Source organism: Epinephelus lanceolatus, chromosome 5 (assembly GCF_041903045.1).
Source record: "Epinephelus lanceolatus isolate andai-2023 chromosome 5, ASM4190304v1, whole genome shotgun sequence".
NCBI lineage: Eukaryota > Metazoa > Chordata > Actinopteri > Perciformes > Serranidae > Epinephelus > Epinephelus lanceolatus.
The window spans coordinates 31117761-31136160 of NC_135738.1; the positions used below are offsets into that span (position 1 = coordinate 31117761).

Consider the following 18400-nt stretch of genomic DNA (forward strand, 5'->3'; position numbering starts at 1 on the left):
CGTTTTCCGTCCGAGGGGGGCCGGAGGGTTGATCAAAATAAATATTCAGTATTGGTTAATGTTACATTTTCAGACTCTAATTGGTCATCATCAGCTGTTACTTAAGTAGATTCATCATTCACCTCATAAATTATGGCACACTGCTTTCCCCTAAAAAATTGGCACTCTTAATTAAAAGTATTGTGTCTGTATCAATATTCTGAGCCTGTATTACTTTCTATCGCCATTTTCACCCCGAGTGAAAATCACTGGTGGATGAGCACGGGTCCGCCTCCTGCAGGTGACGTCATCAGTATATAGGACTAGGCTGAGGCAGGCTTGCATGCATGTGAGCTGAAGAAGAGACCATTGTTAGAGGAGGATACCGCTGGATGTTACTGTCAGTCGGCTCTAACACCCACAATGGGGAGGAATACTCTGCAGTCCTGATTTTAAACAGCTGTACAACTGAGGAATGTACGTCAAAGAGGAAGAAAGAGGAGCGTTAATATTTCCTGCACGGACCAACGGATGTTACGACGGTTAACGTGCCATTGAAGTTGGACCTCGACGGGATTAAAAGTAAGTTTGCCAGCAGCAAAAGTGTTGTGTTAAAGTGTTGTACAGCGGTGTAGACGGCCCCACCCCATGGCGATATATCCTCATGTGTGTGAGGAGATGGCTGTAATGCACCGTAGTGACTCGTATAAACACTTAAAGTTAAGTTATCTGTAGCAAAAAATAGTTTTTGTTGTCGCCGTATTTCAGCTGACGAACGTGAATTAACGGTAACGTCAGTTTCGCCAGATCGTAAAAAATCCAACGGCTCTTTTATCATAAACTTTGCGCAAATACATGCTTGTCCGTCATTCAACCATTTCACAACCTATTTAAGGACCGATATTTAAATGTATAACTTGTATAAAACAAATAACTTTAAATTTTGGTAGTTTACCGCTGCACTCTATTGGGGCTAAACCAGTGCAGAATATTTGCAGACACAGCAACATAGCAGAGACATGGCTGGTTTTGGCATTAGATCAGGATGACTCACAGGTCTTTCCTCTGAGAATGAAAACACCACTAACCATGATGAAGATAATTATTCAACCTTACCTCCAGGCTTTAAAGCTTTTATCGTTACTGAAAGCAGCACCTTCACATCTTAAAAGACATATGCATGAGTTGCATAAAAGCACCAGAAAAGCACCAGCCAAATGCTAGTATAATGCAAGTGGCTGCTAGATTTGCTTCACCCACCAGTAATCCATATAGTGGCCGTGATATTTTTAATCCACCAGCCACATTTCCGACTCTGCATGAGTTTAAGTCCACTACACTATCATGTCACTGTTTTGCTGGACAATTTCTATGGCCTACAATAAACAATAGATGAAAGTGTGATGAGCAGTATTTCAGTAGATGTTAGTATGTATTTTTACATCTCCACTGACCAGTGGATACTTGGGCAAGACCCCCTGGAGATCATGTTCCGACATGGCAGACGTAATGGCATCAGAAGTGCTAGGCTTACTGATAAATGGACGGAAGTTAGACTAATTTTAGTTGGCCCAAGGTCAAGTTAAATGTGCCAAGGAACCATTTTAAGTAATAGTATACATGTCACCATTGTAGTGTAAGATTTAATCTTTAATCAGGTAAAGGTGTTATACTGCATAAGTTGATTAAGAGTAACGGTTATATAACCATGTTTTATGTATAAGTTCCTATAAAACTGTTTGTTATGCATCTATGTGTGATAAAACACTGTTATACAAGTCTGTGTATTCATAACACAAGGTTATGTATTCACATTGAAGAGCACACATATACCACACCATGTACTGTTTAATAATAACACACACACACACTCTAACGTTTGTATTGCATGACACACACTCTAAGAGTCCACATTGCATGAAAGCACAGGGGATTGTATAGAGAAAGTCCCCAGGTTTCATATGTTTTTAAAAAATAAAGTGAAACCAGGCTCGAACCTACCTCTAACCTCGTGGGAGAATTTGGGGATTTCCAGGCCCAGGGATTACACCATTAGGTCATGTTTGGACAAGGGCCCAAGGGGCCGGCCACCAATAGATTTGGACCAGATGGAAAAGGGCTAAAAAGAAAAAGACCTGCCACCAATTGGTTCTTATGCAGGTAGGAAGGACTAAAGGAAAATGGTGGAGATTCTCTTGAATCTTCACCAGCATAAAAGGGAGAGCGCAGAAAGTGAAACTTCAGTCTTGCTCTGGAGCCTGACTCATGAGTTGTATGTGTTGAAGCTTGTGAACACATTAAACTCGATTGCACCAGATTCTATCTGACTCCAGTGTTTCTCTAAGTGTCAGCCAACTGAACCTAAGATACTAAACCAACTCAGAGGACGATCTTGAAGAGAAGTGGAAGACGAGGTTGGGAGCCATCTGGCCCACTTCTAGGCACCGATTTTCACTTCAACACCATCCTATGTAAGGAAAATGCTCAACCTCAGCAAACACTGAAATGAAGAGACTCAGAGAACCACGGAGAAAAGTTACAGCCAACGGGATTACCTTAATTGCAGAATACACTCGGCAACACAGTCCCAACAGTCAGGTCACCCAAACAAACCCAAATGTTCTCCCCCATTTGATTTCCAAGAACTTGATCGCACAAGAATTACTCAGTTTACAAAAAACAACTCTTTATAAGGAGTCTTTCCTATTGCGAAATCTAACATCTGGTCCACTGTTTCTAAGATCTCTTGCCACTGACATTATTTTCACCTTTGATATGGTGTAATACATTATCTGCCTCTACACCTGTAGCCTATAAGCTCTGTCTGTTTTGATCACAACAAGATAATGCTGAAAAGTGAGGAGTTAATTGGAATTATTAACTATTGTGGCTGATCGTAGAAGAAAATGTAATACCTAACAGTTTTTAATTTTATTTGATTTGTGATAATTTCAATCTTTTCGTGCCTTGATAGAGTGCGCACCTTTTTGGATGACTGACATGAGCTCTGTCCTTAAGACAGTCTATTTACATTTCAGTACATGACATGGCCCCCATGGGTTTTCAACTACCTGTGGAAAAGTTTCTGCTTCTTGCTGGATGCAAGTAGCAGAAAACACTGAATGCAGAATTGGACAGAACTCAAAAGCTACAACTTGTGGTGGCAATTTCTGTTTATCAAAACACATTGAGTCCGATACTTGTCTTCCTTTTAAGTTTAATTTAGTATCTGCAGATGGACTCACAACAAACTGCCAAGAAAAAGCTTAGTGAAAAGAGCAAGCCCTGAGCACAGGAGATGTCAGATACTTATAGTTAACTATTATCTTTAGCTAGCATTGTCAGAGGGTGTGACAGAGCTGTTTGGGCTATCTTATCTATAACTGTAATGCATTTCAATCTAATTAATACAGCTGTTTTAGGATGTCATACCAAAGAAGTGGATTGACTATTTCTGGATGGTGTGTAGTGTAAAAGTCAAAACCCTCATCAGGTGTTAGACCATATAAGTTGGATAAGATACAAATAGCTATATAACCATGTTAGTGTGTAAACTTTTGCAAAAACTAATCCTGCATTCATGTGTAATATGCAATATAACGGTGTGAACTCTTAGTGACATCTCAGTTGTGAACTCTTATTGACACACATAGCCTATCACGCGCTGTGTAATGATATAATGCATTAACCTACACTCACATGATGTTGTGAACTTATAGTGACACTCATACAAGTTGCCACATGCTGTGACAGCACACTCACTTGATTGTACTGCCTAAATGCACTTAAGAGTTTATATAACACGGGAAAAGGTCACATACACACTCAAATGATTGTATCACAAGGGACTGTAGCATGTGAGTCCCCAGAGATCACATGGGTTTTTTTTAAAAAATAGAGTGAGAGTGATTCCGGAAATACTGGAGGCAGATTCCAGTTGAGCAGGAATAAAGGCAAAAGTCTGCTACCAGTAAAAACGGATCGAAGTGGGAAGGACTACAGAAATGGGTGGAGATCTCCTCGACCTCCACCAGCATATAAGCCAGAGCGCTGAAAGCAGGTTTTCAGTCGTCCTCCGGAGGCAGACTCGTGAGTTTGTCTGTGTTGTTGCCTGTGAACACAATAAACTCGATTGCACCAGATTCTGCCTTTCTCCAGTGTTTTTCTAAGTACCAGCCAGCCGAACCTAAGATACTGAATTGACAACAAAAGACATTTTAGAAGAAACAAGGAGGACGGGGTCGGGAGCCGTCAGGCCCAATTCCAGGCACCGATTTCAGTCACCTCAGGTGTCACTTCTGAAATAACTAGAAAACAGCTGCAACATTGGAAACTGTTTAATTGTTCTGTCGTCATGAAAATTAATTTCTAGCTCAGTCTAAAAATTCTCTTTATTTTAGTTGATAGAGAAAATTGCATGAGAGCAGAGCATACTCATCATTATCTTGACGTGTGTGGGTGTTTGATTTTAGCTACAGAATTTGATTGAAAGCCTAATGATGTCCAACATATACAGCTCACATTCAGGCCTAGTCCACACGAGCACAGGTATTTTTAAAACCAAACTTTTTTGGCCTCCAGTTTTCAAAAAATCTGCGTCCATACGAGTGGTGTAATAAAAATACCTCCGTCCACATGACACCGCAAATTCCACTATCAAGCAACGTAATACACATGCCAAAGCAGTAGGTGGCGAGTAACTGACACCGAGCTTCAGTTACCTCTCTTTCTGAAACGGGCTGGAGTTACTCTGCTTTCTCTGGTTTAAGTTACCTCCCTTTCTGAAATGGAAAACTCAGAGTTTCCCTCATTTCAGGGTTAACAGACTCAGAGTTTTCACTAAACCTGCTTTGTGAAACGGACCCCAGGATAGCTTGTGGCCGTGATGTCAACAAACTCCACACACTACAGCAGAGGTAGTCACATTCACAGGCACACATGTTAACATTTATTTACATTAAATCGCAAAACGCAGCCTTTTATGCGGTTATGTAATCGCACAGCCTGACATCGCGATTGCGGTTAGATTAATCGTGCATTGCTACCAGAAAATTATGATCAGTCTCTTAATGTGTATAAAATATATGAACACTATTGTAATAATTATAGCTATTATATTCACTCTTCTTCACTGCACTTCACTTGCTTCTTTCTGTTTTCTGAAGCTTCCTCTTTCTGAACCCACTTCCTTTGTGTGTTAGGAAGGTGCGTTCCTGTGGTGGTAATGATTGGGGGGATTTCCTTGACCTACTAAAAGTATGCAGCACTGAAATATGCAGACATTATTTTGAATATATATGTTTTTTTCTTCCCTTTCTGCTTCTTCCTCCTCTTAGGTATTCTTATTGTTAGTAGCAGTCCCTCAAGATTTTGTGATGCTGTGATTGCTACAATTAACACAAAGTCAGCAAATCCCCGTGAATTCTTTACAACCTTGCCGTTTTGTCTAATATGCAAATGTGACAATGTAAAAGCAGTAAAATCTTGAAGTGTAGGATTCGCTCAGCTTTCTCTCTGTTTATCATGAGACTGTGTAGTGTAAGATTTAATCATTAATCAGTAAAGTTGATTAAGGTTGAAGTTCATATAATAATGTTTTTATGTATCCATGTATGGCAAAACACTTTTACACAAGTTTTGTATTCATATATTGAAAACACACACACATACCATACCATGTACTATCTGGAAGTGTAATAATAGACACACACACACTCTAAGGTTTTATATTGCATGAGGGCACAAGGTACCTTATAGAAATAGTCCCCAAGTTCCATATGTTTTTAAAAAATAGTGTGAACCCAAGTTCAGACCTAATGGTGGGAGAGTTTGGGGATTTCCAGGCCGGGGGAAAAAGATTACACAATTAAGACATGTCCGGGCATGTTCGGGCATGTCTGAACAAAGGCAAAAAGGCCTGCCACCAGTAGGTTTGGGCCCGGGTAGGAAGGGCTAAAAGGAAAAGGGTGGAGATTCTCTCGAATCTTCACCAGCATAACACACCAGGCCATGTATTGCATGTACACCACTGGGATTAAAGGTTTTTTTAAAAAAGAGTAGGACTGACACCAGCAGCTGCCTGTGCCTGGGACGCCTGGGACGGCTGTGGGTGCCCAGATTGGCCCCAATGAATGTCCAAGCTGACTCCACGAGACACGATTATGTTGTAAACATCCATGGGGAGATCAAACAGGCCAAGATAAGACACCATTATGTTCTAACTCATGTGGGAACGATGAAAGAAAAGGAGGTGGAGACTCACTAGAATTTTTCACAAGCATAAAAGGGAGAGGGTTCCGGAGCCTGACTCATGAGTTGTATGTGTTGTTGCTTGTGAACACATTAAACTCGATTGCACCTGACTGTAAGTGTCTCCAGTGACTTCCTGAGTACTACCTGCTTGACTCCTAGGTACATTTTTGTGAAGAAGACAAGTTCAAACAAAGGTGTTGGGGGCGAGATCCGGAGTCATTTGGCCCAGCTTTGGACACCATTTTTACCTCTTCAGAGCCTTGGCTGGTTGAAAGTGTGATAGAATGTATTAATCAACTTGCACTTGTCCACATACCTAGTAAATACCATTGCACTCATCCACATATCTAGTCATGTATTGAATATATGTCACCTCTGATCTGGTTACATTGTTAGGAATACTGTGATTGAATATTAAGTGTCTCCAGTGACTTCCTGAGTACAACCTTTTTGATTCCGAGACACATTTTTTTGAAAAATACGAGTTCAAACAAAAGTGTTGAGGGCGAGGTCTGGAGCCATCTGGCCCAGCTTCAGACATCGTTTTTTACCTCTTTACCACGGTTGCGTGGTCAGGTGGCAACAGAAGGAGCAGGCTCACATGAGGTCTTTACAAACCTGGAGTTATGACGCACCTGCTGTAAAACAAGAGACATGGAAAAGGGCGGAAAAAACAGCATTGTGTGTGTGTGTGTGTGTGTGTGTGTGTGTGTTAGAGACCACTACCTTGAAATTTTTTTTCTTTCAGTGTAAGGTTGTGTACCAAACATTTGCGTCTGCTGTTTTACAACCGTTAAAATTTTTGAATTCCTCTTTCAGGAAAGTTGCCTCTTCAAACTGCTACTTCAACGGAGGACAAAAATGCAGTCCTGTGCATGGATGAATGGACAGTACCACCAGGTTGGACCACCACCGTCACAATCCTCACAGGCTCCTGCTCAGTTTACCCACATCACAATGAGGAATCAGCAAGCTGGGTCTGCAGATAACTCATGCCAGTACAGGACAGCAAACACAGGAGTTCGACCGCCGCAAAGTGCTAATTTCACCTATGACAATGGAGCTAACCCTAACAGACAGCCTTCAAAATGGCCGAACTCAGCAGTTCCTCATCAGGCAGTTTCTTCGCAGCAGCCAGCTGAACGGAACAGTTATCATCCGAGAGTATTAATTGGCAATCTGCAACAGTCGTCTACTAATACACAAAGTGGAAACCATAGTTTGCCGGTCACTTCTGTATTTCAGCAAGATTTTCATCAGAGCCCTGCTCAGAATTCATTGACCCAGAGTCCACCCAACACCATGAAAGTAAACACTACACAACCTCAGCAAAACATGTCAGCACATTGGAACCAAATGGTCAGAGTTCATGGGAAACAGTCAGTAAGGGCACAGGAGGGCAATGTTGTGTCTGATCTTCAGCGTTATGGGAATCCAAATAGCTTGTTTCACATCGTCAATGGAGAGTCAACTAAATCCTTTCCAGCATACACTACAACAGTGATCTCGCCTCCACAGCAAGACGTGATATACAGCGGCATATTAGTGCCTGCTGCTGCACACAACAGACAGACCGCTATTAAAGACAGTCACAAACAAAACGGCACTCAACACAGCTTCTCTCCCTCCATTGACCCACCAGATTATAGTATGGCTATCTCTCAGTCTGTCAGAAACAGCAGCATTACAACAAACTCATCATCATGGGGACAGGTTGTGCAAGTTTCCAGCATGAGTCAGAAACCTCAACAGTACTCAACACATAACAATAGGGGAGAGGCCAAATCCTCCACAGACTCAAATTTATGTAGCAGGCAGTATGAAATTGCAATGATTGCCAGAATTGCGGATGATCTACGTAAGTCATTCCCTGCTGCCTCAGATGTTCCTTCTCCAGTGTATTCCAGGTCACCTTCTGGAGGGAAGCAGTTTGGCAGTGAGGTCAGAGTGACGGCATCCAATCAAAATATGCAACCTGTGACATCAACTGTCACTCAAAGTTATAACTCAAATGCCTCCCAGTCCCTATCACTTAATTCTGGACATTTTTTGCCTAAAATGATTCATGGTGTTATGTCAACAAAGCACAGTGTAGTTGTGCCACAGCAACAAAACTCTGTACCAAATGTCTTTCATGTCATGCCAACAGGCGATGGAAAAGGAAATGGAAGTAAGACAGCCAACAGTTTTATTAGAAAAAATGTTGGATCATTAAGTGCTGCATCTTATCTGAAGCAGCTGTCTGAGAGCATATCATCACAGCAAAATGAGACCCAGTCATCTGTAGCAAGCAATCGTGAAAGGCTTGAAATGCGTTCATCAGTCAAGACAAATGACACCTCCAGTCACTCATCCCCTGGTCGCACAAGAGCTGTTGCTGTTGTGCAACCATTGTCATATGAGAGCTTTCAGGTTGCCTGCAAGCAAACCTGTCCTAAGACAATTAGTCAGTTGTCTGAGGGCACTGCAATTGATGAATCATTAAGTAACCCTGAGAAATTCTTTAGTTCACCCAAAAACAGATCTTACTCTTACACAAATCAAATGGCGTCCAACAAATCTGCCATCAAGCATTCAGCAGCATCCAATGCTGGTACTTCTGTGTCATCTTCAGATTCAGCAGGGCTTCGAGACTTATTGCAAAAACAGTCATGTGAGGATGACACAGGACCTGAACTGGCGAATAGCATGCAAGTAGACCAGGCTGTTGCATCATCTGCTCAACAATTGGTAACATCTGAGGCTCAAGCAACCCAAAGTGGTGATAAGGACAACAGTGAGATGCCAACAGATCCAAAAGGGGTTTTTGAGCTTTCCTCACTCCCAACAACCCCATGGACAGTTCTCACATTAACTAAGTTGATACAAGATGCTGAAAAAAGTCAGATGGAGAGAAAAGATTTTCCCAAGTTTGACTGTTTACACAAATTACTGGACATGTTTTGGAAAGGCAGTACTAAGAACTTGATATCTGAGTTCAAGGCAGGCTGGATGAATGAAATGGCTGATGTTAAAAAATTCTGCAACGAACATGTAAAATCTGACTCTGTTATATTGTCACAAGTAAAGCACTACATTGGAAAGCAACTCAAGAACTTTCATGTCCTCAGAGAGAATGAAGTTTATTCAGAACTGCCTTACAAATCAACATGGTTGAATGCCAATGACCAGCTTGATGACATTGACAAAGAGTTTGGCTTTCCGTGGTCTTTGAAGCATCAACTTCTCATGCCTGAGAGTGACAGCCATCCCGAAGAAGTCCAGATAGACAATGGCATTTCTGCACAAATAGTAAGTGAGATGTCAAACAAGATAGAGCTTGAACCAGTTGGTTCAAGGGAAGAAAAACAAGAATCAACTGTTGGAACCGCTTCAACACAAACTGCCTCTCCTAAGAGAATGGAGAGTGCTGATTCCATTGACCCATATTGCAATATTGAAATCCAAGTTTTGCCTTCAGAAGAGGCCAGGGCTATTTTTGAGCAAGCACAAAGCCAGCTGTCACGAAGTACAGACACGGATAATCAGCCAGCAAGAGTGAGGAGTAGCTCTGTGCTGGATGAGCCACCTAAGGTTATGGATGCCGCATTGAGTGACACAAAACTGGAGAAAGAGCCAGTCTGTCCAATAAAAGAGATTTGCTGCATTAGAAGGTATATTGAGCTAATTTGGGGACCAAACACAGCCTCTTCGAGTAAATGCCGGTGCAAGTACGAGCAAAGTCATGAAGATATTACTGACAGGGTCCTTGATAAGGAAGAAATGGCAGAACAAAAGAAAAATATTGTGATCAGTTCCGCCAAAGGAGAGAGTCAAGCAAAGGCTGGGGAGAATGTCGGCAGTCACGTTATGACACTTTACTGGCCTGAGTTACGGAATGAACAAGGTCACACCACTGACTTAACTGAAGATGAACACAAACCTCACCCTTATTCAGACAAAGAACAAAAGAACATTTCCCAGGTAAAAATAAATAGCTGGTCAAGCATTATACTCATAGATGAAAGCGAAGATGATCTGTCCAGCAGTGAAAATGAAGTTTCCAACAAGATGAAAGACTTTGAAAATGATTCTGAACAAGCTCAGGTGAAATTGACCAAAAGTAACCAGTCAAGCGGTTCAAACAAGAAAGAAACCAAAGAATTCTCCAGAAGTGACACGGAAATTCAGTCAGACCTTGGGGTGGATTGTGTCAGAGGTCAGTTAAAATCTACAGGAAGTATGCAGTCATGTACTTCGAACAGTAGTAACCAAGATATTGAAGATCTCTGCAGCAGTGAAAGTGAAATTGCCAGCCAGATGTCAGACCTCGAAGAGAATTGTGGACGAGCTCAGCTGACAGCGACAAATGTGGCAGAGTCATCATTGGAAACTGGAGAACAAACTGACATGAGTGCGACAGGCACTGTCCAGACAACTTGGAGTAGTAAACATGCAACCGTTGAAAGAAAGAAGAGACCAAGCAGTCATGATCATTTTTTTCCAGTCTTTAACAAATCAAAGAAATGCAAATCCCTTGCTGATTTGGATTCTCAGCCTGTCTTTGAGGGTGCCTCAAAATGTGGAAGGGCTTTTGTTGATGAGGTTGATAATGAACTTTCAGCCTCGAATGTTCAAACTGCAGAGCTTGTACTGTTTGGCTCAACACCACAAGACAGGTGTGTTTCAGTTGGCTGCAGAAAGAGCAATTGTTCATATCCAATGCCTAAGTCTGATGCAGTGCCAAGGCCTCCAAAAGTTATTAAGGTGAAATTCAGTCCATTGAGGAGAAAGTCAGCAGAGGAATATTCAGTCAAACAACAGCTATACGAAAAATTTAGAAGTTTTCCACCAAGTAAAACTAGGCACAGAAGCAAACTGAAAAAACAGAAGTGTACTTTTTCCTCTTCATCTGTGGCGAGTCTGAGGAAAGCTGAAATGGTGCGCTCCATCAACACTGAGGAGCTGCCAGTTTCCTATAAAATGAGAAAATGCCTGAGTCTGAAGTGGAGGAGGTTCCTCTCTAACAAACTCAAAAGGGAGAAGGAGAAGAGGAAATACTCTGTCACGCTCAACCAGCTTGCTGACCAAGAGAGGAGTAAGGGTGAAAATGGAAGCCATGCTGTTACACCTGTCAAGAACAACATTGTCCTGAAGTTCACTGTCTTACCCGACACCTTCAACTTCAAAGATGGATCCAGTGGAAAAGAGGAATTCAGTGATCCTGTTCCAGGTAAATCATGAGATTGAGATGCAAGAGGTTTTGATGCGAAAAAATGGCACAAGCGGCTCCAGCCGTTCCTCATGTTGATAAACAACATGTTAGGCATGCTAATTAGAGTTTGCATGGTTGCATGCAAACTGGACATGAATATCCAGTTTCATAGGCAATGTAAATAGCTCAGTAGGAATATTGCTTTTTTTGGGAAAAATGGTAAAAGCTGAAATATTTTGTGCATGCAAAGGTAGTCATTTTTGTTAATAGGAATAGATGTGTCACATATATCCACCATGAAATTCATAACAGTGGTAAGGTTGTTGTGAATACAAGAAAGCTTGCTATAGAAGAGTTTGGCAAGCCTGTGGGCCTTTTCTATTGTCACTTTTGGCCGCACTGTTTCAAATAATGCCGCACCAATTCGCGTTTCCTTTGTCAGTTTCAACATGCCGAGCCATGCCAAAGATGGACCTTCTCCTAGTAGAGCCAAAATGGTGACCACCTGCCTGTGAGCGGGTAGTGGTGACGTCTTGCCGACAGCAGACAACCCCCGACAACTCTCCTTTCCCCCTGAAACGAGTCAGTGTGTTGCGAGACTCCACTCACCTTTGTCTGTGCAGGAGATCAGGGAGAAACGCATTTTTAAATGTCTCTGTACTTTTGTATCTTCTTACTGAATCTCTGTGGTTTGGAGTTTAGTTTCTTCCGTGTCTTGTTTTTACTTTAGATATCTGCTTATCTGTTAAAGCTTTTACATCGGGGGACTTTTATTGTGAAGAATCTATAGGAAATGAAATGGATTTATCATTGAATTAGCAGAACTTTGTTAGTGGCTTTTCTTCAATTAAAAAGTCTTCTGATACTGCAGGATGAAGGTAAAAGCATCAACAACCACAGTGTGATGTTAGATGAAGAGCTGCAGACAACATCCCCTTTGTTAGAAAATTGACCAAAAAGCATCCCCCTTGTTAATCTAGAATCTGTGTGTGCAGGCACGGATGTAATTTGATGGAGAGACACAGGGGACATGTCCCCCGCACTTTTTACAGCCGTTACAACTGTTCCATTTGTTTATAACACGTGGTAACGTGTTCAGGGCTTGAAGTTCTCCGGCACAGTGCCAGATTTCCGGCACAAGAATATTCTGGTGCAGGAATATTTTTTCCTTGTGAATATTTTATCATCTTGCCGTAGCTACAGTCATTTAACCAGTCGTTTTAAAGCAAAGCAAGCCTCAACTAATGTATAATGTACAGTTTAATGCAGACATTCTTGTTGTCTTATTATTCTGCCTCTTGTTGCTCAGATTTGCCTAAAATTGCCCAGCCCCAACCATTTTGTAGTAGCTGATGACCAAATTTTCCTTTTTTGGTGAACTGATCATATTTCATCATTAAAAACCTTGAAATTGTTATTCTAGCTTCTTGATGTAATACTTGATTGATACTCTCAAAGTGCACCAGATTAATTCATTTAGATGTCAAATGTTTAAAAATTTCTTCCCGGGGGGGGCATGCCCCCAGACCCCCTTAGCGCAGAAGGCACCCCTCTCCTCTTCATGCCATCTAAAAAAAAATTTCAGGCACAGGATTTTTTCTTGCTTCAAGCCCTGTGTGTTTTTCCGAGCTGTCTTTAAACGCGCCATGAGTAGACGGCGCCAGGCGCATACACATGCTGTCATGTTGTGATCAGAATCAATCGCACAGACGAGACGTGTGTTACTGAGCAGTGCCGCTGTGTTAACTATGTTCAGCAAACCAGCCAGCAAGAAGCAAAAAACCTTGGCACAGTTTCTTCCAAACAAACCGTGTAAGTTGAGTAATGCTGTTGGATGTAGATAATGTTAGCTAAATGATGACTAATTAATAGATGCCAATATATCAAGTTAAGCTAGTTAACAAGAACACTAATGTTAATGTTACCTATGTTAAATACCTTGCTAGTTAGTTTCATGCTTGGAAAAAACCCACTCCTCCTTAATAAGAACTTGTGGTCACTATTGCTTTGCACATATTTGTTTAATCTTTATTGGCACAATATAAAGAGCAGGGTCAGGGAGGACACAGTGGACCAGAGGCCAGCAAGGATGATTATGTATGGTCCTTATAGGTGAAGAGAGATTATAACTGGCTGAGAGAAAATATCTAGAGCACAAAAGTGACTGTGCGATTAATTTCCACAGCTATGTCACCACTACTACTACTACTAATTCTATTTATGAATTTTGCTTTGCACATTTATCATCTATATTATTGCAATAGATAGAAGAGGGACGGGGAGAAACCAGGCAGGTATCAGGACAGGGACCTGATAGAATCACCAATTATCAGCCCAAGGAGTAAGGAGAAATAATAACTGGCTAAGGAAATGTCTATAGGATAAGAGTGACTCTAAGATTAATTTTCACAGCTATTTTAGAACTACTCTTATTTATACTCCAAAATGTTTTTTGTCTGTATTGCAGTGGCAATACTACTGCATTATTTGTGTTTTTAAAGGCACCAGGTATAGGTCATGCCATTTTTCTTTATCTTGATTAATTTTGCACATTTGTGCTGTCATATTTGATTATGTGTGCACGCAAAAAAATCAAAGCTACATTGCATCCCCCTTGTTGTATGGCTATTACCTAAAATGGTGCTCTGCCAAATTTAACTTAGCCTTGGGCCAACTAAAATTAGTCAAACTTGTCCATTCATCAGTAAGCCTGGCACTTCTGACACCATGACAGCTGTCATAGCGGAACATGATCCTCAGGTGGTCTTGACCTAGTATCCACTGGTCAGTGAAGATGTAAAAATACATACTAACAAAAAAACAAAATATGTTGTGTTGTTTTCATGAAGAAAACTTCACTCAGGCTTCAGAAGCTTCGAATGAAAACAGATGATTACGGGGAAGCATTTCATGCAGCATGGAGAAAGGACACACATATGTGGTCTCTACACCTTTCTGCTCTGCATCCTAAGGGCCCTTATTTTGGTTGTATGTAATAGCAACAGTTAAATGGCTGGAATAATGAGTCTTTAACTTCTGTTCTAGATTAAATTTGTTAATGTGTTGTGTTAAATCATTGCAATAATTAGTCCAAAGGCATTTTTGACGAGACAAGTGTTGGCGAAAGATCCAGACCATCTTCTGGCCTAGGGCTGGGTCTTTTTGGACAACATCCTGACATACCAAGCTGACAGTCGGCCGTCTGTCAGTGTTGGGCCATTGGTGAGCCTCTGTCACCCTAGTTCTGGCGGTGTGATCTGCACCTTTGACACTAGTCGGCCTTTGTTTACTGTTATCTGCACCGTTGACATTAGTTAGCCTCTGTTTGCTTTTTTTGGCAGATTCACTCTGCTTGGCAGTTTAACTCGGTGAACAAGAAGAGAAACAAGTGAGAAAAGCAAACAAATTGCTTAAGTCAAGAGGGCGTGAGATTGAAAAAAACTTGTATTAAGTAAGATTTTGTTTTTTGCCACTGAGCTCTTTAGCAGAAAATGTTTTGTAGCTGATTGTATCATTGTTCAAGTCGTGATATGTTGTTCAAGGTCGGGTTGTATTGTTAATGTGCTAACAGGCTAATTAGCATCTTGAATCTGTCCTTTCGGTCGTCTGGTTTCCCTTTTTTAATGACATACAGGCTGCAGTGGCCAAGTGGTATGGAGAGTGATTTCCTCTCACGCAGGCCCAGATCATACATACTATTTAGCTTCTGGCTGTAGTCTTTGCAGTGTGTTCAGGTGCAACTTCTTGGTTGAGACACAGGCAACATTAGGCAACACAACAGTTGACCTCTGTTGCCACTGTCTGGGCCCTAAAAGCCAGGATTTAATCTATATGTTGTCTGTGAGAAGAAGGGGTCAGAAGGTGAGGTGATAAATGGCCAATACAAGACAAGACAGTTCACACCTCAGTGTTACTTGAGTTGCTACCGTTAAGATGAAAGAGCAAAAGGGGGAGTGGCTACAAGTTGAGTTCCTGTTATGCTTAAGGTATGACCCCCTGCTTGGCTGGGCTGTCCTTAAATCTGTATAGACAGGGGTCTGATAATCAATGTAAAGCCAAGATCAAAAGAGATGGTCACACACAAAAGCAGGCACTTACAGCAATTCAGTGCCAGTCGTAAGCAGAAAAAAGGCAGCTTATATGTCCGGTCAAGTCAAGTCATTCATGAACAGACTCGACAAAGAATTATTCCATGTAAGACAATATGTTTGAAAGCCAAGTCACCACTTTGCCCAGATAAGCAAACGCAGATATCAGGAAGGTTTAAAATGTAAAAGGTGGGATCCTCTTTGTAATTCAGCTGCTTATGTATTCTGTAATGCTTTTGTTTTTCCTCAGATAAGCCTGACCTTGTTGAAGAGATGGACAGGAGCCACAATACAGCTGTCACGAAGGCTACAGGTAAGAGATGCAACTAAAACATTCTTATTTGTTCTTATTTTCTGTCTTTGTTATGTTCAGGCAGTGGTGAGAATCTCTTGTAATAATTATAAATGACCTGCACCTAGGTAAATGGCTTCCAAATCCTGAGAAGAAGCACAGTCCGTTGGTCAAGACCTACAGCATCTTCACTGAGTATCAGAAGAAATTCATGGAGAGGAGGCAGACATCCACGGATTAATAACATGTCACACTGAAGTTTTGTTGGCAACAGACAGATATTGTCTTTTGTCTGGGACTTTCTTGTTCTTATAAAAGTATGCCTTTGTGTTTTTATATTGTACATTCATTGAGTAAATTGAAGTTGTCCAAGTGTTGTACATATTTTTACTCTTAACAGTCTGTCAAATAAGTTTTTGCTGTACACAGATAGTGTTCTCATCAATTTGCACACAGAATCTTCAGTACATGGCTGTAAAAGCTTACAATGTCATCCACGTTAGTTATAGCTCCTTGTTACATTTTATGCAAAAATGCAACTTTTTGACAGAATGTATATTTCAGCTACATATTTATATTTTTGTATTTTTCTACATTAAGTATATTTTTCTACATTATTTGCATCTTAAACCTATATTTTCATAAGAAACAAGAAATGTGATCTCATGATTCCTGCACTGTTAATGTGAAACAAGTTGCCATTCTTTTTTAATTTTACTGTTTTTACTGTTTTTACCTGAAATAAATTCACTACTGAGCAAAACTTAGGTTCATCTGTTATACTGAAATACACAGCCAGGCAAACTTGGGTCAAGGGTCCAAACATTGCCACATTGATTATTTGCATAAATCTTTTAGGATATAATATGATACAATAAATAGCTGACCACCCAGAATCTTTATGTTAAAAACATTATCGTCACTTTTAAACTTGTCTGATGATGAATGGGTTGAGGAAATCAGTGTTCAAGGTGATTTGTTGTCAAATGAACAGCCATAAGAAGTCGTTTCCACTGAAGAACCTGGGTCACAGTAGTGACAAAAAGAAAAGCTAAATAGATGGATGCAAAGATATACAGTGGTCCCATTTGAAATAAGGATAAATATATGTTAACTAAGCACAAAAAGCAGGGAAATTTGTGTTTGGTAGATTATTTCTTTGTTGTAACAATGCTTCTTGGCAATAAATCTTATACCGTTGTAAAGCCTGTTTATTTCCCTTTTAAATGGTGCCACATTTGTAAGGAACATGCATTTATGGGATGAGCAGCAGAGCTGAGTATGTGGGTTGCGCCCATGAAAAATTTGCCAAATCTTCTCTGCCAATGTCAAACAGCTTTTTTTGCTGTTGCAAAGAAATAATCTACCAAAGACAAATTTCTTTACCTTTTGTACTTCGTTTATTTGGTAGCTGATATAAATCAATAGTTACGTAAGTACACAAAATGAAACCGGAATGAGCTTCAGAGGTGCAAACAGGATTGTCCAGATGCTTATCTTCATGCATGCACAGTCAACAGTTGAGCATCATGAGTCACACAGGAGTCTGTCGTGCAGCTGAAATGTCACTGTCACTGACGTCTTTCATCACCTTAGAAATGACTCTAAACAAATCTTATGTAGTGACTGTCTTTACCTCATTTAATGAGCTGGGAGGAAGTAAAATATCTTTGGACTGTCTGGGCTGGTGATAAATGTTTTGGTTGTGTGGGTAAGGTTTGGACCTTGGAATGTGAGATTGGATGAAAGAAGTTTCTCACCTAACAGCAGGAAGCCAATACTCAAACAGCTGCCAGGTAACAAAACACGTCCATTACAAGTCCATTAGTTCCACATTTAAAAGCTTTGCAGGGGTAAAGTATACCCTAAATGACTATTTGTTTACGACTCACTGTGCTGTGTTTAAATGGTGAAGAAAAACCTCATCTATTTCTGGCATGCCTCCTCAGTGAACAAAGAATCCAAATAGAAGAGAAAATACCTGATGAATGTAAGTAATAGGGAATGACATTTAATAACAGTAAAATTATATCAAAACCAGTCCCACGCTCAGTACTTCCCAAACACATGCATTTACAAGAACTTAAGAACTTAACTTACTATTAGGGGCCATTTATACGACAACTATTTCAGTAAAAATGGAAAAGTCTGTCCTTTGCGTTTTAAAAAACTTCTGCGTTTATATGACGACGTTTTTGAAACGAGCCCCGTTCACACGGAGCTGCAAAATCTACTGGAAACGCTGTAGTATGCACGCCAGGCCAATGGGTGGCAGTGTAAATTTGCAAAGCAACACCACGGCATGACGCCATGCGCCTGCGCTGAAGCGCCTTCCTCTACAACGCGGTGCTTACAAACCAAAACAAAGAAGACACAATGGCGAAAGCATGCACAGATAACTTTGTCTGGATGGACAATGAGGTGGAGTTGCAACAGCCACAGATCTACACTTTACTTCAACAGGGTGAGCAGCACAAACAGAGCTCGGCATTGTTGTTGTGACGTCGGCATGCCTAGTGACTGGAACTGTAATGCGCATGTGCAAAAAGTCTCCGTTTTCAGAGGAACTGCATATTACACGTTTACATGACAACG

At 40.9% G+C, this 18400-nt stretch overlaps 1 protein-coding gene across 1 annotated transcript; it reads left to right on the forward strand.

Moving 5' to 3' along the window:
- Window positions 1–301: 301 nt before the first annotated feature.
- amn1 (antagonist of mitotic exit network 1 homolog (S. cerevisiae)) lies at window positions 302–17010 on the forward strand. Its single transcript, XM_033635412.2, has 4 exons — window positions 302–561; window positions 7051–11443; window positions 15764–15826; window positions 15934–17010. Exons 2-4 carry the CDS (start codon window positions 7093–7095, stop codon window positions 16044–16046), a joined length of 4527 nt encoding a protein of 1508 aa, XP_033491303.2. The 5' UTR covers window positions 302–561; window positions 7051–7092; the 3' UTR covers window positions 16047–17010.
- The last annotated feature ends 1390 nt before the right edge of the window (window positions 17011–18400 follow it).

Bases quoted from the DNA above. Each gene is read 5' to 3' on its own strand.
- amn1 (XM_033635412.2), top strand. From the start codon at position 7,093: ATGCAGTCCTGTGCATGGATGAATGGACAGTACCACCAGGTTGGACCA. The intron at 11,444-15,763 runs GTAAATCATGAG...GTTTTTCCTCAG, and splicing joins ATTCAGTGATCCTGTTCCAG to ATAAGCCTGACCTTGTTGAA. The intron at 15,827-15,933 runs GTAAGAGATGCA...ACCTGCACCTAG, and splicing joins AGCTGTCACGAAGGCTACAG to GTAAATGGCTTCCAAATCCT.